This window comes from Apis florea, unplaced genomic scaffold (genome assembly GCF_048593485.1).
Source record: "Apis florea isolate Af1SG1 unplaced genomic scaffold, ASM4859348v1 contig_3772_pilon, whole genome shotgun sequence".
Lineage (NCBI taxonomy): Eukaryota > Metazoa > Arthropoda > Insecta > Hymenoptera > Apidae > Apis > Apis florea.
Window position 1 is genome coordinate 3,760,917 of NW_028256845.1, and position 23,451 is coordinate 3,784,367.

At 41.4% G+C, this 23,451-nt stretch overlaps 1 protein-coding gene across 3 annotated transcripts in view; it reads left to right on the forward strand.

Annotated features, from left to right (window-relative positions):
- Window positions 1–23,451, forward strand: part of Scgdelta (sarcoglycan delta) — a 214,531-nt gene that overhangs the window by 138,576 nt on the left and 52,504 nt on the right. For 2 of the 3 annotated variants that reach the window (XM_086915151.1, XM_086915149.1), the window contains one exon: window positions 2,148–2,206. In XM_086915151.1, the coding sequence (XP_086771277.1) occupies window positions 2,148–2,206 (59 nt within the window). Of the gene's footprint in view, window positions 1–2,147; window positions 2,207–9,801; window positions 9,972–10,288; window positions 10,380–23,451 lie in introns of those variants that run through there. The other variant, XM_086915150.1, reaches the window with a different exon arrangement.

Here is a 23,451-nt window from a genome sequence, read left to right on the forward strand (position 1 = left end):
AGAAGAATCGACGGTTAAAACTGACGGCCATTTCCACGCGGCGACATAAATTTGATCGGATAAAGAGAGAGAGAGAGAGAGAGAGTCGTGTCGACTAATCGCTTCCGAGATAATTGTATCATTCCGCTAATAACTGGTGGTGGAAGCCCACGTCGATCGACGATATAATTGCATCGTCGATAACGCGCGCGCCTTGCTGTTTGCTCTCCGTCGAATCGAGCGTGGCCTAACGAAGAAATTTACGGAAGGGAATCGATGGAAACCCCCCGCTCCCTTCCACCGCTCCCCCTCCTTTCGTATTCGCTTCTCTCCGTTCTCCTTTTCTTTTTTCCCTCCTCTCTTTTCTTTCGTTTTCACCCTTTAATCGACATAAATCCTCGTTACCCAGCCGTATATCACGCCGCCCTCCCGACGATTCCATTCGTCGAACCGCCTTTTCCACTACGATTTCAACCTGGGTCAACTATGAATCCGATATTCGCGGGAAATATCGGTATGGAAATATCGGTATGGAGAAAGTCGAGAATTTATATCGATGGTCCTTCTTCGCCGCTCGGCTTTATTGCCGCTCGATGGCGTGGACCACGATGGCGGGAAACGAATTTATCGCGGTGATTTCGAGGCGACCTCAAGGTGTGGGGGCGCGCTGCTAGCCAGGCGAATGTTATTTCGCGTGCCACGAAACAGGAATCCGCGCCAAATCGTCGACGAAATCGTTTCGACGAAATTAAACCTGGGCTTGGGTGGCTGTTGTACGCCGTCGCGATGACTGATTCTATTGCGGGGAATAATATTGCGTTGGCCGTGCGGTGATCGTCCAGAATCGTTGAATATTGAGAAACTTTATGAACCCGATAATTTTTGCCTATTTTTAACTCCGCTTCGAACAGAGAATCGAATTTATCGTTTGAAACGTTTTTCAAGAGTTTTCCCATTTCTTCGAGGATCGGTCGAAAAGAATTATTCGTCGGAAGAATTATTCTGGCTGGATGTTTTTAAATTATTTATATTTCGCACGAGAAAAATGGTACTTTGTTTCGATTAATTCGTCGAGAATAATATTGTTGCAAAAGGTAAAAATATATTTTAAGAAATGGATTAATATTCCATTCGCTCAAACGAACAAGGATGGTGTTGGATAAATAGGAAAATCTCAGTTGTCCAAGTAATAGTATACGGGGAGCGGAAAGTTCCAATTCAACAAGTAGAATACGATGATTGCGGCGAGAAGGAACATTTATCTAGCTTCAAACTTCTTCGTATTTAACTAATCTTAACTTATTATATATGCAGTTTTCTCGAATGCGAAAGGAGGATAGATTGTTATCTTCAATTAATTTTCAGTTTTTCTACGATCGAAGAGGGTTCCTTTTCCTCTGTATCGCTATTCCAACTTTCAATTACTGTCAACTCGATATTTTCCTATTCAAAAGGGGATAGGATTATTGTCTCCAATTATTTTTCAATTTTTCCACAATCGAAGCCCGTTCCAAACAAGAACCTTTTTTTCTTTTCTTCCAACTCGATGTTCTTCTATTTTCAAAGATCAAAGAAGAAAGGATTATTGTCTCCTCAATTAATTTCAATTTTTCCTCGATCGAAGAGGCTGTTCCTAACAAGATCCCTTTTTTCTTCTTTCCCTTCGTTTCAATCTCCAATAATCTCTAATTCAATACTTTCCTCAAAATTAAACAAGGACAAATAATTATCTTTTGATTAACTTTCAATTTTTCCACAATCGAAGAGGCCCTTCCTATATTTTTCTATTCTAAAAATCAAAGAAGAAAGGATTATCACCTCCTGATCAATTTTCAATTTTTCCACGATCGACCAGGTGGTTCTTAACAAGGCCTTTTCTTTCTCCTTTTCCTCCAATTATTCTAACTAGATTTTTTTCTGTTCTGAAAACGAAAAAAAAAAAAAAAAAAAAAAAGACACGTTATTACTTCCAATTAATTAACTTTCAATTTTTCCACGATCGAAGAGGCCGTTCCTGACAAAAGGCCTTTTCTTCTTCTCTTCTCATCTCGATATATTTTTCTACTTTTCTAAAAATCAAAGAGGAAGGGGCATTACCTGGTGATCAATTTTCAATTTTTTCCACGATCGAACAGATTGTTCCTAACAAGACCCTTTCTCCATTTCAGACCGGTAACAGTTACAAATCGCCCGAGGAGTCGCCGCATTCGGAGCACAGCAGATTGAGGTGAGTGCCACTGCCTTTTACGCCATGCTCGCGGCAGTTTAATTACGTTTCACGACACGTCGCCTCAAAGAGAGGGAGACACGGGCCCCGTGTAAACCGAAGCGCGTTGAAATTCCACGCCACCGGTATTAGCGGTCTTCCTAATCCGCGTATTACTCCGCGCGCGATAAAGTCAACTTCGTATCCCTCGTTACTGTCAATTGCGCCCACCGCAACAATATGCTCCGTGTTTTAATCCGCAACATCCATCCTCTTCTTCGCGAACAGCAATTCTCTCCATTCTCGCCAATACTCTTCTCAACATCACGGGCCGGTTGATTCCGTCTCTCTCGACAATTGCGCGAATCAATTTTCGGATTGGGCGCGCATTAGTGTCGCTGGAGGAATTGGCAGAATTTTTCGTTTCTCTAGTTAGTGTCGATAAATTGGGGGAACAAAAAAGGGAACTTGTGAGTTTTTGGATTTTATGCCATTTTTTTCTTTTTTTTTTTTTCATTTTCATCGTTCACTTTTTGACTTGCTTTCGAATTTAAATTTTGAAACACTCGGAACGGAAATTGGTGAATGTAAGAATCGTTGGAAGAAAAATTGTGGAATTGTGGAATTTCACTTACGATACTGAGAAAAAATTAATCGATGTCCTGTAATATCGAGAATCAATTGTTTGTACATCGATAGAACGTACTACGATAATTTTCATATGATGAAGAATCGTTTTAATTATTAAGTTAAGTAAGACTGGATAAGTTAATTGGTCAAAGCTATCTTTACATCGTCGCTATTCACTCGAATTCGAACCTTTGATACTTTCCATTAGTAATGATCGCGATTCAAAGAGTTTACAAAGAGGAATCTGCAAAAATTAAATATATTTAATCTATCTAAAAATGAAAATATCAATGGCAAAATAATAATTTGACGTAAGAAAATCTCACCCAATATATTTTCCTCCCGTAACCGCGCTCCTCATTTCCAGGCCCATTTTCAAAATACCGTAACTGCTCGACCATTTTCCGCTGTATCACCTATGACGTAAGCGCTTTAGATCAACCATTAAAACGAAATTACTTAACCGCCCGCGACTCGCCCATAATGAAATTTTAAATTTTAAAATGTTGTAACTTCACCGAATTTTAAAACCTCTATCTTCTTTATGAATTTTAACAGCGATACTTTTTTCCCTTTTTTTTTTTTTTTTTTACAATTCTCTCGCGAGAGCGTTAAACTGAACACAGTCATAATCTATCCCGATAACAACGCGCGTCATATTATAATAATCATCCTGAAAGAAGAAAGGACAGATCTTCTTTTTAAGATTAATTTTTCTTTTCTTTTCTTTTTTTTTTTTTTTTCAAATATTCAATAAACGATTCCACTGTCGCTATTCCACATATATATATCCCTTCTCTCTGTTATATTTATCTTCTCTTCGAAACCTTGTTAATCAAGTTTCAAGGGAATCGGCCACTTTTCCCAATCAAAGTTTATACGTTAATATCAGAAACGTATCAGAAAACTATCACAATCTCGTGATCTCCATCCTCGTCCCTTCGTTATTTTATTTCCACGGTGATTGCAATACTTTTGATAAGGGAGAGAGAGAGAGAGAGAGAGGGAGGGGGGGGAGGAAGAGGTTTCGTGTCGGCGGCGATGTAACTGCGGCGAAAGGGCGAGCGGGCGGGAACGATTATCTTTCATTACACCTGCGATTCCCAGGTGCAATGTGTTCCAATTAATCACAACGAGCGCCGTTCAAGTCGGCACCGGGGACGAGAGGGCGAGTGATGGAGGGGAGGGGGTGGTTGGAAATTCGAACACACGAGATAAGATATATTACAACTTTTTTTCTCTCTCTCTGAAAATTATTCAAAGTACTTTGAATAATTTTTAAATATATCGTGCAAATTTCTTTTCTTTGACGAAAATCTAGAAACAGAGAAAGCACGATTGCGAATTTTCACACATTTTATGTATTTTGTCTCCTGTTCGAGTAATTTTTATAATGAACGATCTTTGAAATTGTTCGAGGATTAGAATTGTAATTGGATGTTTTAAAGGTGAATAATATAGGGTAGAGAATATTGGAAGTAATAAACGTGAGAATAAGAATTCCAATTCCGATCGGGTTACTTCTTAAAATTAATAAATTAGAATTTGATTTAATGCAGACAAGTGATTTTTGTAGGAGTTAGAATTGGTTGGAAGATCGAGAGGTGATGTTGATAAAGCAAGTGAGTATGTGAATATTGAAATGCGGGGGGATTTTTCAAATTGAGAAGAAACGGTTGTTTGGAACGGCGTATAAAATTCGTGTATCAAGATATCCCGCCAGAAGCGGGAGATGTTCGAGGATGGAATAGATAGATGACATATTCTGTACGTCAGAAATGGCTGACGCGAACTCGGAGTGATGAGATCGGGTAAATAACCGAGTGAACCTGTACCGAGTTCCCTCGGGCTGTCTAATAGGAGAAATGATTTCCAGTTTCTTCTGAGATTCCACGTAGACGGGGATCCTTTATCAAACTTCAAATCTCGCTCACGAGAAAAATTTGATTCAATTTTTGTGCATTTGAATCGGTATATATTCCCTGTCAGTGATGTATCAAGAATTAATACGTGTAAAGGGAACGGAACGTGTGTCGGAAACTAGCGTGGAAACTTGGTGGAAACTTTTCCAATGGCGCGATATCGATATTAAAATTTATATCAATCGATCGCGGACACATTCTGCGTGAAATGTTTACTTTGTTAATGTCACCTGTCCATATTATATTGAATTCTAATTTATCTTTTAGAAAGTATCGTTCACTCGGAGAGCTCGTCGCTATTCCAGATTCAAAAATTTTTATCTACAATTCTTACTTCTACATTTAACCATTTATTATTTCTCTTATTATACTCTCTAACCTATATTTTTCATCTTTAAAACAATTACAATTCTAATAAAAATCCTCGAACAATTTGAAAGATCATCCATTATAAAAATCACTTATCTATTAGATCAAATTTTAATTTATCTTTTAAAAAGTAAATCGATCATTTAGAATTATTTATTTATTATTTCCAATGTTCTCTGCCCTATATCTTTCATTTTTAAAACACCCATGTACAATTCTAATAAAAATCCTCGAACAATTTCAAACATCTATACTAAATTAAATCTTAATTTATCTTTTAAAAAAATATCGATCACTTAGATAGTTCACTTGTTATTCTACATTATCTATTTATTATTTAATCCCAAAATTCTCCATCCCATATTTCTCACCTCTAAGAAAATACCCAGTTAAGATTCATCCACCGCAAACATCAAAACTGAAAGAAAAGTTTCGATCGCATTTCCCTTTTCCACAAAAAATTCACTCTTTCTTCTCGACACGCATTTTCAAAAAAAAAAAAAAAAATGAAAGAAACGACGCAAAGATAACGGATGGATATATAAGATCGAAATGGAGAAGGATCAAGGGTCGAAGGGATATCGAGGGGGTAAAACATCGCGGTCGAGGATTCTCTCATCCCCGCGTCGTCGTCCGCGTGATAAATGGGGGGGAAAAAAAAGGTTACGAGACCATTGCAATTCCTCTCCCCTCTCCCTTCCTGTCCCGTCCTTTTTCCCTCCCCTCAACGTTTCTTCGCCACCGTATAATTTTTCGCGTCACTCGCAAATAAATACCGCGATCCATCACCATTATCATTCGAGTTCGCGTCCTGCCCCCCTCGCGAAATCCTCGCATACGCTTCCATCCACTCGAGAGAGAGAGAGAGAGAGAGATTATCTATCGACGTCGACGAGGATAAAATTAATTTCGTTCCGGATAGATGTGAAAAGATCTGTTTTGCACCGACAAAGTCGATTCTGGGATCAAAGCGACGAGTCTTTCTCTCTCTCTCGAGAGAGAGAAAAAGAATCATCCTTGGAGATTATGCAGGATTTCGAGAGATAATATTAGAATTATCTCGAAAATCTCATCTCTCCTTCTTATATACAGATATGATATGTACAATCGATTTGAAAATACGGTACAACACGGAATTTTGTTATTTTTTATGGAGCAAAGTTTAAATAACTAAGTTAAATAAAAGCGCGGAACGAAATTGATAACGCGTGTACAAAATCCGGATAGGATGGATACGAGAAGGCTCGATCCGGTTAACAAAGAAACCGATATAACACGTGATAAAATAAAAATTTCTCTTCGAGGCCGGAATATAAATTTGTTCCAAAAAAAAAAAAAAAAAAAAAAGAAGAAAAACAAGAAGAAAAACAACAAAAAAACCGGAACGAAAATAATATTTGCGAATGGAAGCATCGATTCATCGGCGGTATCGATCGATACGATGTATAAGCAGTGTAAAAAATCCGGGACACGGAGGAGGCTTTGCACGCCACGAATCACTGTGGAGCGGCGCATCTAGCGCGAGGCTCAAATTCGAGGGGGTGGCGCAATCGGTATTTTCAACGGAATTCTCGTCCCGACGTGTCGTTTGTCGTTCTCAAAACCCTTTCTCTGGCGTTCGCCGACCAATACACGTTCGAACGAGACAACGTTTCCCTTCTTTCGCTTCTCGAAAACGAAGTTTTTGGCGAATGAGTGGTGGCAAACACGTGGCGCCAAATGACTGGCAGACGCAGCCACTCCATCTTCCTGTTCCGCCAACACGAGGGGCTTCCCACCCTCCCAGCAGCTGCATTCGAACGAGTTCTCATACTCGACAATCGATTAATTATGAACACGCGATTAGGCGTAGAGTTTCGAAACGAAGGTTTGCCAAACGTTGTTGCAACATATCTTGCAATAACGAGAGGATCGTTCCATTCGCCAATTCCAATTTCCATTCGCCACAATTTCTTTCATTTGGTTAAAAACATCCATCTTCTCTTTGTATGCGTTTCTGATATGTGAATATTTTCAGACTATGCGAATAATTGTCTTCGCGATATTCATTCTCTCCATCTGAAGGCAAACAAGATCGTCTGATCTACGATGCTCGACGAGAAATTGTTTAAAATTCAAATATTCGATTTTATTTCAAAAAAAGAAAAATTACCCATATTTTTGTCGAAGAAAATCTACAACTCATCATTTAGCGTGTGGATCAAGTGAGATTTTTAATAATTAATCTTCTTAATCGTGTGTTCAACCATGGTTCATTGCGAAAAAATTGTTCGGATAGGAAACTTTCAAAAGTTTGATAGAACGATATTATTATCGAATGAGATATGCGATTAATCGGCTATTCCACTCGCCCGTGCGAAGAATCAATTTTTTTGAAAAAGAAAGAAAGAAAGAAAAAAGAAATTCCCCGAGACACTAGGATTTTCTCCAACGGTGGACCGACGCAGGTAATTGGCTCTGGCACCCGCCAACTTTTAATTGGCTCTATTTTCGAGGCCATGCATCGAGACCCCTGTCTCGTCGTTCCTCCACCAACGCTTTTTCATCCTCGCTCGGCCGAGAAAGTCGGCCCGAAAAATAATCGCCGAATCGTGAACACGATTTTCGTGTTCGCCGAAAAAAAAAAAGCGCAAGACTTTACAGAAAGAAAGAAAGAAACCGGGGAAGGTGGGAGAGGGGAGGGGGGGGGGATAAAATCGGAATATTTGTTCAACGTTGTATCAATTATATCGAGGGGATTGTAATTAATGCGAAATTATATCGCGTGCAACGATACATACACAGCCGGATAGGGAAAATTCGCGAATATTATTTGCGAGTATTAACGGATTATCGCCCATCTCCGGGAGAAACGAATAAAGCAATTATTTCGAGCTTATCGATCGACGCCGGTCGATCGTGTTTTCCGAACTGCGTTTCCCCATTTCCTCGCGTCTTCCCATCCCCCCCCATTTTTTCATTTTAAATCTCGTTAGGAAAGCAATACTTTTCCCCCTGATCCGGGACTGTCCGCGGCGGGATTAACGAATTTCACGCGATGAGCAGGCGATGCGCGAATGAAAAACGATTTTCTCGATCCGAAGGATCATCCTTGGGGGGGGGGAGGGGGGCTCGAGAGGTCGAGCATGCGCCAACATCCTTATCCTCCCTCCCGGGGACGAATTGAAAGAAAATATCTCGTTGTTATTTCAATCGCGGGAATTCTGCCCGCTCCTCTGATTACCGCCCTCGTTTCGATCCCGTGGACGGAGCGCCGATTAAAGTTGACGCTTTAAATCCGATCTTGTTGTCACGCGTCGCGTAATATTTTCACCATCCGTGTATAAATCGTGAATTTTTTTTTAATTCCGTTCGTTCCTCGCCGCTATTTATTCGTAATTAATCCAATCTTTCTAATTTTTCCAGTGAATACGCGCATTCGGATGCGGTGGAACAAGCGTGGCGATTCTTCTATGCAAAATAAATTGGAGGAGAGGGGAAAAAACGAGTTGAAAACGTTTCTTTTCTTTTTTTTTTTTTTTCGTTTGAGTGAGAAGAAATTGAATTTGAAAATTAAAAAAACCATTCTTTGTTTAAATGGTCTTAATCTTCCTTTGTCTAAAAAATAAGTAAATATATATATATATATACTTTATCATCGATAATTTATTCCAAACAAGAATTACCTGATAATTTCACTCGTGTGTTCGTTTTTCTAAACGAAAAATTGTTACAACGTTGATATTTTAATTCTTTCCATTATTATATTATTCCTCTCGATCGTTCAAGATTCCACGGTTATGCAAGCTAAACGTTTCAAAAACCTTCGTGCCTTCTTCCTATTAACGAAGTCGTAAAATAGTTTCAAGAACCGCTTGCATTCTCCAATTCGCGTCACGATTTTCTATTGCTTAACACAAAGAATCACGAAGAAATTTCCAAGCCTCGGGACGAATATATAGTCCTCTATTCAATCCTAACAACCATCGCGCCATTAAAAAACCATCATTCGGTATTTCCTGCTCGAGCGTGTTTCCATTGCCAGAGAGGAAGAAAGAGAGCGAGAGAGAGAGAGAGAAGTCCGCGCATTTCGCAACGAATTAAAATATATAACGCATACGGTATAACTGTTTCACGTTTGTCCGACTTTAGACGCGTCTAATGGCAAGTAGCCAAGCCAAATTCGGCAACTTTCTCCCCCATTCAAAATGTACTCGAGTTTCGCCACTCCTCTCCCGTCTTCCCCCTCCCCCTCCTCCCCTTCCTTCGCCCGTGTATTATTAAAATAGCAATTACCTCGGTAAACGGCGCGCAGCTCGTTCCTCGCGCGTGCACGAGAACGTTGTGAACAATAAGCCAGAGAGAAGGAGACACGGGCGTCCACGGTTCATCCCCTCCTCTCGATACCGTGGCTTATTTCCAAGTTAAACAGAGGAGGGGAGACGTTCCTCGCGGAACATATACACGGGAATATAAACAAAGCGGAAATTTAGGCCGAGTCGATGCGAAGTTATAGCTTTGTTTATATCGAATTTCTTCCTTCCTATTCGATGTTTCTGTATTTTTCGATTGACAATATTTTATCCACATTTTTGTTTGTTTGTTGCGTCGTTTTTTAAGGGGATTGTGAAATAATGTTAAACAGTGAATCTCTAATTTTCTCTGTTTTAAATAATCATTCTACGTGAAATAACTCGTGGAGATCTTTCTTCGAATACAATTCTTATTTTTGCTTTAAGTGTATTTTTATTAAATCATCAACGAGATTTGAAGTATTTTAGAGACTTGGGAGAAAAAGAAATCGATTAATAATGATTGATGGTGGATATAACGTAAAGCAAAACAACGATCAGATCACGAAGATGGCGAAGAAAGAAAACACTTTTGTATGTTGTCTCCTTGATCTATTATCGAAGTCAATTTTTTCCTCAATCTTGAAAAATTCTTACAATTAAAAATTGTTTTATAAGAAAATAAAAATTGTATATATATATACTTTCGTTAAATATCGAAACAGTGTTGAGTACAATTAAATAATTCGAGGCAAAGAATTCAATGCAAGAGATTAAAGATTGCTTTAACCTTCTTGCAATTATAAGCACAACAAATATAACTTTTCACAAAATCGTTTCTTAATTACGTAGTTTCGATTTAATTGCAAAATAGATAGATAGATTTTTTTACGAAAGCATTTTCGTTTCAGAAACTGATTGCGAGATTTTTCGTGTAATTTCAAGAAGCTCTTTGTTGATAATCACACGAAATTCGTGGAACGGAGACAACGAACTTAAGCCGTAAGTCGTCAGTTTCTTTGATAACAAATTTCCGTTAGCAGGAAAACGAATCACGCTCTGGAGGGCCCTTTCCGGGTTGTATCATTTCATCTTGTCCTTCATTAAAATAACGAACAATACGGGCAACTTTCTCGCTGATTTTCCTCGATGAAGTTTCCTTGTCCAACCAGATGCGCGCACTACGAGTTAAAAAAAGACGAAGAGTCGAGAAATATTTCGTTATATACCTTTCAAAGAGATAGGATCACGAGCAAAATTAAAATTCGAAACAGACACGTTTTATCGATCGATCGAGTTATTGGCGTTTAAACTTTTTTTCGAAAATATAAAATGCGGATATATAAATTTTGGATAAAAAATTTTTCAGCAATTGCGGAAAAAAGAAAGACGGGGATACAATGTAAAATAAGAGAGAACAAAGAGTTTTGGTACAAGCATTGGTGTTTCCAATTCATTTAGTCGGGTATGTTCTCGTAGTTGGGTAACAGGGCAGAACAACGAAAGTTATCGAGTAAGGAAACCTTGCGCGGTTTTTGGCTTCACACGAGGGACGCCAACGACTTGACTTCCCAATTTATCGTGAATGAGAGAGGAGCGGCGCAGGTTTCCGGAAACGCGTGACGAATCGCGGAAACTTGGCCGAGTTATGCGTTTCTGCGGAAATGCGAAAGTTTAAAACACGACTTTCGCCAAAGTCTAGTTAGCGCGATTGTATCCATTGAAACTAATCCCCTTGGAGTGCGATATCCATCTTCCTAACCTTCCGAGCTTCTTAAATAACGTATCCTTCTTCCAAAAAAAAAAAAAAAAAAAAGGAAAGATATTCCAAAAAATATCATCAACGCGATTCCTTTGTGAGAAATAAATTAAATTCGATTGGAAATAAATTGAACGATAAAAATTGGTTTCCGGGATATACAAGATAATTTGATTTTCAGTTAATATGAAGAAATATAAGAATCACCCTAAGAAGATCATTCGAAGATCTTAAAGTTTATTTAAGAGATACCGGTTAAAAAGTCTTTGACCAATTTCCATAGTTTAATAGCCATAGTTTAATCCGAGTTTTCAACATTGACTTCCTCGCGTTACGTCCGTGCACGCGTGGAAAGAAATATCCCAAATAAGAGATTCGGTGAAAGCCGAGGGGCCGATAAGATCAACCGAGTTCTCCTCTTCCCCCTGCAAAGGGCGGCGGAAAACTCCCGTGAAAACTTTGCGAATAAACTTCCCTTTTCTCGCGACGCGTGCACGAGAAGAAAAGAGGGAGAGAAAAATCCCATCCCCCATCGACGACGACGCGGTGTCATCTTGACGTAAAATATGGATTATTCCGGCCATTTGCATTCGGAAAATAAGCCGACGCTCAACCTTCCCGCGTTGCCATCCCTTCCCTGCCTCTCCTCGACAGAGAGAAACTTGTCGCGAAAGTTTCGCGGTAATTATCGAGTCGTTGGTCGATTCATCGGCGATCACTGCAAAGATCCGATTTCCCCTTCCTCGAGGATACCTTTCCCTCGTTTACCCTTCTTCTCCACAACACCAGAGCAGGGGGGGGGGAGAGGGAACCGTGGCCTCGTCCCGTCCGCGTGGGCTAAATTAGATTCCCTCTCGTCGCATCGAACATCGTTCTCGTTTTGTCGAACCACCGTTCGTCCATGTTAATTACTTTCCCATTACGCGTGATGTTAATCGATTCGAATCGCCTCCTCCCCCTCTCTCGCGCCATTTTCCACGATGACAACGAAAATCATGGTAGCAGCCGGAAGCGTGGCTAGTCGTCGGCCACGCGACACCGTTAATCGACCACCACCTCCTCCCTTCTACCTTTCCATTATTTCGACGATCCGCTCGCAATATTATTATCCCGACGGTTGTACCGATCAACGCCGATTGACATTACCGAATTTGTATACCGTGTGTATAGGAGGAGGAGGAAGGGGTGGAGGGGATGGGGAGGCGCGCGCTAATCGTTATTAGCAACGACAGCCGCGGGAACGATGACGGGATTGCGTTTGCGGGGGCGCCGTTCTCGTTCCGTTTTCCCGACCGATTTTCCCAATACTCTGTTGCGTAGAGAGGGAGGAGGGAGGCAGGTGTTTTTTCCGCGTTTCCCTCGATTAACGAGCGCTGTCACCCGCGTTCGCTCGATGACGCCCCCGCGTCGATGCTCGTTATTCCATCCGTCGTTTTCACCCGCGTTTTTCGAAAGGAGGCGAGAAACGATCTTGGAACACTTGGATCATCGTTGGGCCCGTTTCTCGAATCGATTTAAGCGTCGATTTGAGGATGTTTTAATTAAAACACGATCCTCGAGCAGGTTTTTCTTCGTTATTTTTATTATTTTTAATATTTATTCGTTAGAACGTGGATTCCTTGGACGAATTGAAAGAAACGAAAGAATTCGAGTAGAAAAAAAATACGTTGAAGAGACAATTATGATATATTGTTATAGAGTACGAGGTTCACCGAAATTTATTATTTATTAATTTTATTATTGAACGTTGCTGGCAGTGTCGCTATTTCATAGTTGGTATCTTTTGTATATCTGACGCGCATTCACGCATAATTGAAATATATTCGTTCAGCTGAATCCGCATATTTTATTTATTGTTCACCACTGCATAACCATATATCGCGTTGTTTCCGTTGATAACGATGGAAAGGTGGTCGTAGGGGGCGTAGGCCCATTTTCAAGAATTTATCGAAACGATCCGGGGGCCAATGTGTCCCGGCCAATTTTACAATCGGGGCCGAAATTAAGGGGGCATCGTGATTTCCGGCGGTGGAATTCGAAGCATCCGGCCGATCGCGTTTTAATAGACCACGGAGAGAGGTTGGATGGGTGTCGTTAACGAAATGGTTACTATTTAATGTAACTGCGCCGCCCCACCCTCCTCGGTTACGAAATTCCTCGGACCATTCGTTTCATCCATAGGAATAGCACGCGTTTCTGGTTCAAGTGTTAGCGTGCATAGCGGTGGTTTCTGCGAAGTTCGAGTAGATTTATGCCACCGCCACTGTATCTCAATTAATTTCCACCGTGTGCACGTACGTACGTATCCCTATCTGGCCGGTGATATTGTTGCAGCTCGACGTCAAACGGGCGAGCCCGCTCGAGGAAAAATCTCAATTAACGTTTACCCATTCCATTCGGGCTACGTGGCCGACAATTAACCGGCTCTCTTGGTTAGTTTATCCCCGATCCTATTTTTTCCGCCACAATTATACGGAAGTTTAAAGGGGAGGAGTGGGTTTCATATTCCTCGCGTTTTCATCAAGTGGTTAAAAACATTGAATGAAAACTCTCGTCGTTCGAGTCTCGTTTTCTCTCTCTCTCTCTCTCTCTCTTTCGATCGAACACGCGTGGATGGCGGCCACGATTTCCGCCACCTTTGTGAAAACGAAAATTTTATTACACGAAGGAAAGTGTATGAATTTCCTTAACAACGTATTATATTCGATAATTGACACGTCGAGGAAAAGACAAGTTCTCTTCTAGTATTCCTTATCTTTCCTTATCTTTCCCATTTTACGAAACCGTTTCGACATTCTTTTTGTTTTGAATTAACATCGAATCTCGAAGAAAAATCCAAATACTCGCTGTTCCAAAAACACCTTCTCTTCACGAAACGATGAAGCTCCCTTCGATGACGATTCGTCATCTGTTTCTCGCCACGAAATATCGAGATACAATATATATATATATAGTTGGAAGAAACGAGAGAGGAAGCCCGGATCCGAAAGGCGCCGAGTGAAAAGAAGAGAGAGGGAGAGAGAGAAAAGAGGACGAAGAGAGGGGAGGGGGAAAAAGGAGGTCTGTGCACGCTCCTCGCAGATGGCCTCGGATAGGAGCTTTGTACGAAAATGAAAAAGTCAGGAAGGCGGAAGTTAAGAGCGTGCACACACAGAGGGTACAAATACACGCGTCGCGGGACAGAGAGAGAGAGAGAGAGAGAGAAATTCGTTGCACCGGGAGAAGAGGCTGATACACCATCGTACGTCGAGAAAATGTGCGGCCAGGCCTGAAATCGATGCCCGCCATCGACGTTCCTAAATATTTCTCGCTGTTTCTTCTCTCGGTGTTGCTCGATCGATATCACGAATATCTGGCGAAGAAAAATCTTTTCCTTCCATCTTCTACACCTCTTCCAATCCTCTCTCGAATTTCTCTTCTCCCTCTTCCTTTCTCTCTCTCTTTCTCTCTCTCTCTCGCTAATTATCGAACATGTAAATCGAGCGACGTAAAAAAAAAAAAAAGGGTGGAGAGGGGAGAGATTAGGGTATAGTTTTTGGTTGAGGGTAGGTGTGCAGGATGAAAGAAATTTCTTTTTTTTTTTTTTCCATTCGGATAGACGTCGAGAACGCGTGTCGTTATTGAAGCGACATTTTACAGGTGGCAGGGCGCTTTGATAACCCACAATATGCAATCGCTATTTGGGTATCCAGCGCGAGTTAAAGGGCTTCGCTAACCTATGAATATGCAATATTTCTCTACTTTCGAGTTACGCGCTCTGCGTTCACAATGCATGCATAGAGTCGGGAATAAAGCGGACAACCTCGTTCCTCGCGCCCTCGAAACTATGATTTTTCTTTCCTTCTCTCTCTCTCTCTCTTTTTTCCATTACAACACAGGCGTGTAACAGGATCGATCGTTTGGAAAACGGAACGAATTTCTTAAACGTATCTAATCATCCCTCTCCGTTCAATATAATCCATTATTATCGATTAATTTTTATCAAGCTCGTTAAGAAATCAGTGGAATCGGCGAGAAGGAAAGTCGCGTTAAAAGATTCAAACAACAAGTTGGAATGGAACTCTCGTTCGTTCGTGAATCGTGAATGTGATAAAAATCCCCCGTGGGACACTTTTGTCCCTTCCCTCCACGGAGAATAAAGCGTGTCACAATTCCTACCATCCTATTATCGAAGCATCTCCGCCGTTCTCGGCTCCCCCTCGATTACACGTACACGTCCCTAAAAATCCTAAAGCTGTCTCGTGCGACTCGGCCTTCATTGAAAACCGTCTGGAACGACCGGGTGTGCGCCGGGTGTTACACCCTTTTCAACGCCAAGCCAAGAAGGGGGAGGGGAGGGAGGGGAGGAGGATGTGTCGATCTCGAAGAAAAAAAGAAAGAAAGAAGGAAACAAAAACAAAGCGCAAAGCACCTTCTTTCTTTCTCCCCCCGACTTCTCAGCGCGATTGTCCATCCTCCGTGAGAAACCGTATTCGTTTGATCATCCCATTCTTCCTTTCCCTTATTACCACATCGGAGAAACGGTACAGGGAGAAACAAGATTCCACACGGGAGAGAAAGGAAAAATAGGGTGGAGAGAGAGAGAGAGACCCACGCCTCCCTTCCCCTTTTTTATCTCAGACGTTCTCACACACAGGGGGAATAAAAAGGAGTCACGAGACAGGAAAACCTCAATCAGCAAACACACCGTGGGGACCGTCATGAATATCGGAGAATTGGAAATCGGTTAACCCTTGGGATTCGACGACAGCTCGCAGCCACCAGTTTTCTTCCGATATCTATCCCCCCGCTTGGAATCCAGCGGAAATCCTCGCCAGACGTCCTGCGAGGAATCCGGAATTAACGTTCTCTCCCCCCCTCCCCTCCCTCTCTTTTCTATATCCCTCTCTCGATATCATCCCTTTACCGCGGAACCACCACTCCGCTCTTAGGTCCGCGATATTTGCGTTCCTCGATCTCCTCGTAATTGTACGAATTGGATCGAGGATAAAGAATTCGGATTCCTCTTCGCGTGGAGGAGGAGGAGGAAAAGGAGGAGGAGGAGTACTTCTTGTAGTAGTGGCGGGTTAAAGATCGCTCGAGAGAAGGAGAGATTTGTGCAGGTTTCCACGGAATTTTTTCAACGCTGGGAGAAGAGCGATCGGGAGAAATATCGTATCTATCGACGTGAAATTACGTGTCGAAGGAGGGATCGATGTGTATTAATTGGACAAATGTAGTGTGTAACAACTATGCTCTTGTGCAAATTAAAATTTTAACATTCTTTTTTAAAACGAGATTAAATACGTGAATTATATTAGGCGGAGAAATAATCGATAATCGATCGGTCACGTTTCAATGAAATATTTCTGTGAATCGTTTTAAGAAGCATTTAAATTTCAATTTTGTAATATCTAAAGAAACATCTATTTTAATTTAAATCGTTGTAAATTATATGGATGAGTTTTTTATTTTTTTTACTTTTTTTGTTTTTCTAAATTAAACTTAAAGTTAAACGAAAACGTAAATGAAACTTTCTACTTTTTTTTTTTTTTACTGTCGTATTTGCAAAACTTTGTATTAAAATTAATTTTAACGACCGACCGTGATATATACGCTGAACGCTTGCCACCCAGCGGATTCTTTAATCTAGCCATTGATATTTATGGAATAATTTCAAGCTATCTTATAATATATATAATAATATTCCTAACTTTAGTTGGCAATTTTTTTTATCCCTTTCAATCTTTGAGCAGTCGATGTGCAGTATGTATTTTCTTACAGGCCTTCTTTTTATTTTATAATTTTTATTGTCATTTATTGTCATTTCGATTGAATTGTAGCAAATAAACATTTCAACTTCTTTTTTGAATAAGCATTTTTTCCCTAACACTTTCTCTTCCAATTCTCAAGATCCAGTTTATCGTACGTTTATCGAATTCGAAGCGTTTTCCTAACTTAATTGTTACAACTGCTACGCGGATATTTGGTTACTTGGAACGAAATAGAAAATTAAAATTTAGTTTGAAGAGTTTAAATTCAAATCGTAATTTCGTAATCATTCATTACTTGAAACGGATTAAAACGGATCGAACAGTATTATTTTATCCTGTTTCTAAAACTTCAGCTTGATTTTTTATTATTATTCGATTATCACTTTAGAATCCCAACGATTGGAACAAAATTTCGTTAGAATGATTCAAATTGCATTCCGTTCAAGAATAAACACACGATATCTCACCGTCCTACGCGTCCCTTATTTTCCTCGAATCGACGTTGTATTTCGAAGAATTCTGAAGATTCTAAAGATACTTTTGACAACTTCTATTGTCCAATACCTCTGTCCAATCTCCACGACTAAGTCAAAATTTCGTTAACTCGATTATTGCATTTCAAGAATAAACGCAATGTATCTCCCGGCACGCGCTCTCATCTTACTTTATCCTCGAAATCGACGATTTTATTTCATTAGTTTACAGCTCGAAGAGCGACAAGATAACAGGATCAACGAATCTTTCTCCGTCCCGCGAAGATTATATCCGTTGTATAGATCGAGCAGCAGTTCAGTTTTCAGTTATCCCCTACAGAGAAAACTCGTCGATCGATAACTCGTCGCACGATTCCACGTTTCGAATATTTTCATTTCACGAAGTTTGCGAATTTTCCTTCCTCCAGGAAGCTCCATCCATCCAGATTTATAGGATCTGTATACAAAAGCCGCGAGCTTGTTTTACGCGTTTCGACCATCGCGGATTCCTCTTCTTTGCCCTTCTCTCGTATCGAAACAGGAGCGAAACAAATGGCGGCGGATCACGTTGGCCGGGGGAAACGAGGAGAAGATGTGCATCATCTGGGTGGGAAGGATGCGCATCTTCCGTTTCTAGATCTATTTCCATCCCTTTATCGAGATACGATCGTTTATATTCCCGGAAATAGAAATCCACGTAGCGAGAAGTCGTTCAAACGTTCGCCTCGCCACGATTCGGAATGATTCCGATGGAAACGGTGGATCTCGATGTTTCATAAGCGATAGGATAGTTTCGTGGATCGTTACGCATCCTCTTTTTGACTTGGGCATGGAAATGGAAAGGAAATGCGAAAATGTGTACAAAACACACGGATGTTTGCGCAACGATTGTCCTTGTCGTCTCAAACTCTCGGTCCAAGACTTAAACGTCGTTGTCGTTGCTTGCTCGAAGGAACGAACAATCGTATCGAATTTGTATGGAATGTTCTGAAATCGTTCTCAAAATGCACGCGTAATGCATAAAATCATACAAGTAAAATAACTTAAAAGAATACAAATTTGAAAAGACTCGTCTTCGCCGTATTTTTTCTCTGCTAACTGATTACTCGACTGTCTATCTGGAAGCAACAATTCTTTCAACAATTATATAACAAAGATTCCTTGACAAATCCATCCGCAACGTTCCATCGAATTCCATTCTCATTCTCTCTCTTTCTCTCTCTTAAAAAGGGAAGAGGCAAACAAAGTGCGGAAGAGAAGAGGAAAAGGTGAGGCACGTCGACGAGAAACGATCCGTTCGGATCGAGAGCCAACTCCGAGGGTTCGTTTCTCGCGGGTCGAGCCACGTTTTCCACGCGGATATACACGTATACAAACCTCACGGCTCACGAGACGAAAAGGCTCCCGCGGGGGTTGCATTATCATCCGCCGGCATTAGGTTAGCTTGTTCGGGGCGAAGGTGAATCCTCCTCCCTACCTGGCATTCACGTGTACACGCGTGCTGGTGGTGGTGGTGGTGGTGGTAGGGATGCATTACGCGCCATTTCTATGGGAATAACAGGGGGATGCATCCGCTTTTGCATCCGAAAGATAACCCTACGTGTCCTTTCCACGTATTATATTATATTTCCTCGCCCTCCCGCTGTATATCGTCTCCTTTCCCTCTTCCTCGTCCATTTTCCTCGTGGATGGATACCTTCTTCCCCGATCAAATCCAAGGATCCCACCAGATTTGGTGCCATCACGGGTGGATGACGACTCTGGATGGTGCGCCAATTGACGAGGTAGACGCGACGAAGATGGTCGGTTTTCTTGAACTCTCGACACGATTTCTTTGGGATCGAGATCTTTTTTCTTTTATAGGAGAGACTTTTCACTCGCGGTGAAATTTTGGAAATGGTATAATATTAGGAAGACGCGAGCTTTTCCACGCCATTTTGTCCGTGGAAAGTTGGAAAGACGTTCTTACTGACAGTCGTTACACTTGCGAGATGGTCTGTCAGCCAAGTATGCAGCATTGCATTACGCTGGAAATACGTAAATTCTGCGTGTTCGTTTCATCCGACACTTTCCTTTCCTTCGCGAGCTCCATTTACCTTTTACTCTCGAGCTCGTCGAACTTCGAAACGCGCAATTATCCCGGGGTTATTGTAGAAAATCGTCTGCCTCTCTCTCTCTCTCTCTGTTCGAAAATTCGTGAACGTTCGAAGCGATCTTGCGAGATGCTACGAGGAAATCTGAATTTTAATATCACATCGTTCAAAAGGATTCCACGATTATAATATATTGTGTGCGTTTCGTATAAAGGCGAGCTTTGAATATGGTTCCAAGTTTGAACAAAGATACAAGATGTGTCTCGGTTGTTTTCCCTTCGAAGAAAGGAATTAATTTTTAAAGGCTATTGAAAATCGATGTGGAAACTCCTCCGAAACTTCCGTTCGGAGCGGGCCATTTCCACGTTTCTTTCTTCTCGAAAAAGAGAGGGAGGCGGTTCGAAGTTAAAGATTGGTTTGTCGCTCGGTTATCCACCGAGTCGTAAGTCGAAACGAAAGTAGAAAGTAGAGAGTAATTAGGTCTTGGCAAGTTCTTTTCGCAGCAATTCGATCTCTAACGCAGCTCCAAACGTTCCGATTTCTTTCCACGGCGTCGAGATAACCGACTTATTCAATATTCGATTCGAAATTGCTGTAGAACAACTCAACTTTCCGAATTTGATGCGAACAACGATCTTCCAACGCGCGAAATTAATATTAAAAAGGACGAATAAGGAGGATGCAACGCGTTAAACGTGCCTATTAGTCACCCAACTCTCCAACATTCCCCAATATCTCAGACTGCTCTCGAGCCGGGGAACTTCAATATCTCAAGTTTCATTCCCTTTCATCCCCACAATTCACCGAGACGAGTCCAATTTCGCTTCGATTAAGTTTCATGGCCTTGGTCCCACGAGTTACACCCTCCATCCCCTTAAAAAAGACCAAGGGTGGGAAATTCGCGGTTATAGGGTTATAAATAAATGCGCAAAGGAGGTGGAAGAAGGGACAAATACCACACCGTTTTTTTTCTCGCTTGGGATCGAGTTAAGCTCTCTCTCAGGTCGAGACTTCGTGAACAACGTGCGGGCGTTGATACCTCTTACAGGATGGCCCCTCCATAAACTCGAGACAAAAGGCGTTTAAGAGTTTATCGTTTCGAGGGAGGAGGCGGTAAGATGGCGGAAGAGGGATCGCGATAATGACGAAGGGCCGACGATTCCTTATTCCCCGAAATTCGTACCCGACCAAAGTAAAATGGTCTCACTGTTCTCTATTGCCACAACCGACCGCCATTAACATTTTTACGAGATCACGTAACACACCTCGTCACGAGTCGGTCAGCAGAGTTTAATGGGAGGGAATAAATGTAATCGATGCTGTTGTACATGGTCTTTACCTTCGTTTGTGATTTCGTTTCGTTTCTGTAATCAAGATAAAATTCAACGAACGCAGGGGGATCGAATATAAGCGTGGATATGGATAAATAGATTTCTTTTTTACCTTTTTCGCTTCGCGATCGATGGTACTCGACTTTTTGATTTCTCCATTTCGAACGAATAGATGGATGGAGTACTCGATTCCTTCTCTTCTTCACTCGAAATAATAGTATTTTGCCTGGCTATTTCATTCCTGCGATGAATAGGTGACGTTAAAATCTCTGAATATTTCAACGATTTTTTAAAAAATAACTCACGATAATTTCGAATAACGTGCACATACCATTGTACGATAACAAATTTGATAAATTATAATACTTGGTAATTAAATAAGAGAAAACTCGAGAATCGATCTCTTTGCAATGTTTACAAAATACAAAATACGAACCGGATACACGTTTTATATATATATAGTGTGTGTGTGTGTGTGTGTACGAATAATATTATAGTTAAGGCTAAAGGCTATTATTGGCATCCCAGCTCTCAAAGGAATATTCAAATCAGCGTTCAAGACAGGGGATGACAAGCGTTACGGATGATCCGATGGATCAATCGTGGCCTTTGACGATCCTCCTTACTCCGTTTTGTCCCTCCCTACTCGTGGCCGCATTGTGTTTTATGCCGTGTTTGCGTTGAGACGCGCCTACCGCGTGACAGCGGCATAATAATCGTATATCGCGCGATAATAGAGACAGCTGCGCGTACACCGAACAGAAACAGGTTCGAACAGGGATGGGAGATCGGGCCGAGTTTCGCTGTTTGGTTTCAAAATTTTCCGCTCTGCGATCGTGGTCTACGCGTCGACACGCTAATTATCTCTCGTTATCGTCTAAAATTTCCTCGACACTCGTTATAAACTGAAACACACCGTCGGCTTAATTGCGAATAAAAAAAAAAATAAAAATAAATAAAAAATAAAAAAAAAAAAAAAGGTGGCACGCACGACGAATCGTTGTCGCGTTCCAATTGTTCCACGCACACAGCGACGGAATTTAATAAAAAAGAAAGAAAGAAAAGACAGGACCGTAATGGCGCAAAAGTTGTTTATCGAATAAAATAACAGAAGGGTTTAAAAATGTTGAATTACTTACTTTTAAAGAGAAAATCTTATTGCCGTCGCATGAATTCTCGAAGATTCAAGTAGATCATTTTATTTTATCCTGGATTCGTCGACGCAATGATGGAAAAACGGAGGAAAGGAGTACACGAGTGCCATTTTCAAGAGCTCGACACCACATATCTATTATATATAAATATAAGATAGACAAATTTCTTCGTTTTCACAACGCTATTATTTCACGAGGTGAATTCGCGATTCTACCGTCCCTTCTACCCTCTCGCGAGATCAAACGAGATCTACTTTGCGTGGAGGAAATCATAGCTGCCTCGAGACTTGATCCAAGAAACGAGCAGCGAGCCAACATGCTCGAAGTGAAAGTTTCGGAATCTCTCGAGGACGAGGACACGTTTGTACACCGCGCAAACCCCAAGGGTTTGTCTTTCTTCCTTCTTCCTCCTTCTTCCCCCTCGAATTCCGTATTCCTCTTTCGACGCGGATGGACGGGACACCGCGTCGACACTGTGTATCTCGGTTGTCGGCATCGATGCCGGTTGTGTCACCGTCGATTCAATGGGAGGAGTGGATAAAGTTGCTGGATACGCTGTTGCGCAGGGTTTGTAACCGCATGACTCCAAAGCAAATTTTCCCTCCCTTTTGACCCGACGTGTTTCAACCCGATCCGATATTCCTCGCGGAGAGCTTTCTCGAATTTTTCTCCAGAATGTTCCTCGCTTCCAATTCAACCACGGTTTTTTTAAAGAAGAAAAATGACATATTTCGCAACTTTTTTTCTTTCTCATCGTTTCATTACAGAAAGGGGGTGTTTTTTGATAAAAAAAAAAAGTATGGATTTAAGAAATATTTCCTTTGCTTGAAAGTGAAAGTTATACATAATGTTTCTATGTAAAAACTCTCTTCGTTTCGTCCGATTATAATCTTCTCTGAGAACTACGAATCACGATCCCTATATTTCATTGGGCCATTTTTGGGACCGTTCCGAAAAATCTCTCAATATCTCTCTATGATACATCCTATAAGATGTACGATGTACTTTTACTTTAGAATCAGGAAGACAAGAAAAACAACAACACGGTTCGGATACCCACTTTCACGATACCCAACAATTTTTCGATAAATTTTTAAACAGGACACCGTTTCGAACAGTCTCCGCCACAACACCACCTTATGCTTGTTCAATAATGCAAGCGTTCGCGTACACGCCAAGCGTTCAAAGCGAGATTTCAATTTTTCTTGCGTTCTCCTGTCGCCGCCCGGAAATTAGAGCCGCCCCATTGTGTGTGCCTTTGTGTCCCGTTTCGACTCGCGTGACTTCCTTTTTTTCCCTCTCGTTGCTCCAGGAGTCCACAGGCCAGTGGTTGTTACGCGCGCCCTTGTTCCACGCCAAGCTCGTTCGTTACGCGCTCTCCCTGCTTGCGTTCAAAACTCCACAGTCTCGAGGGAGGAGGCTTGATTAATCGAGGCGTCCCGTCTTTTTGCGGGTGTAAAAATTTTGTCGTGCGAAAGAGGGGGAGGGGGAGGGGGTGGGGGGGGGGGGAA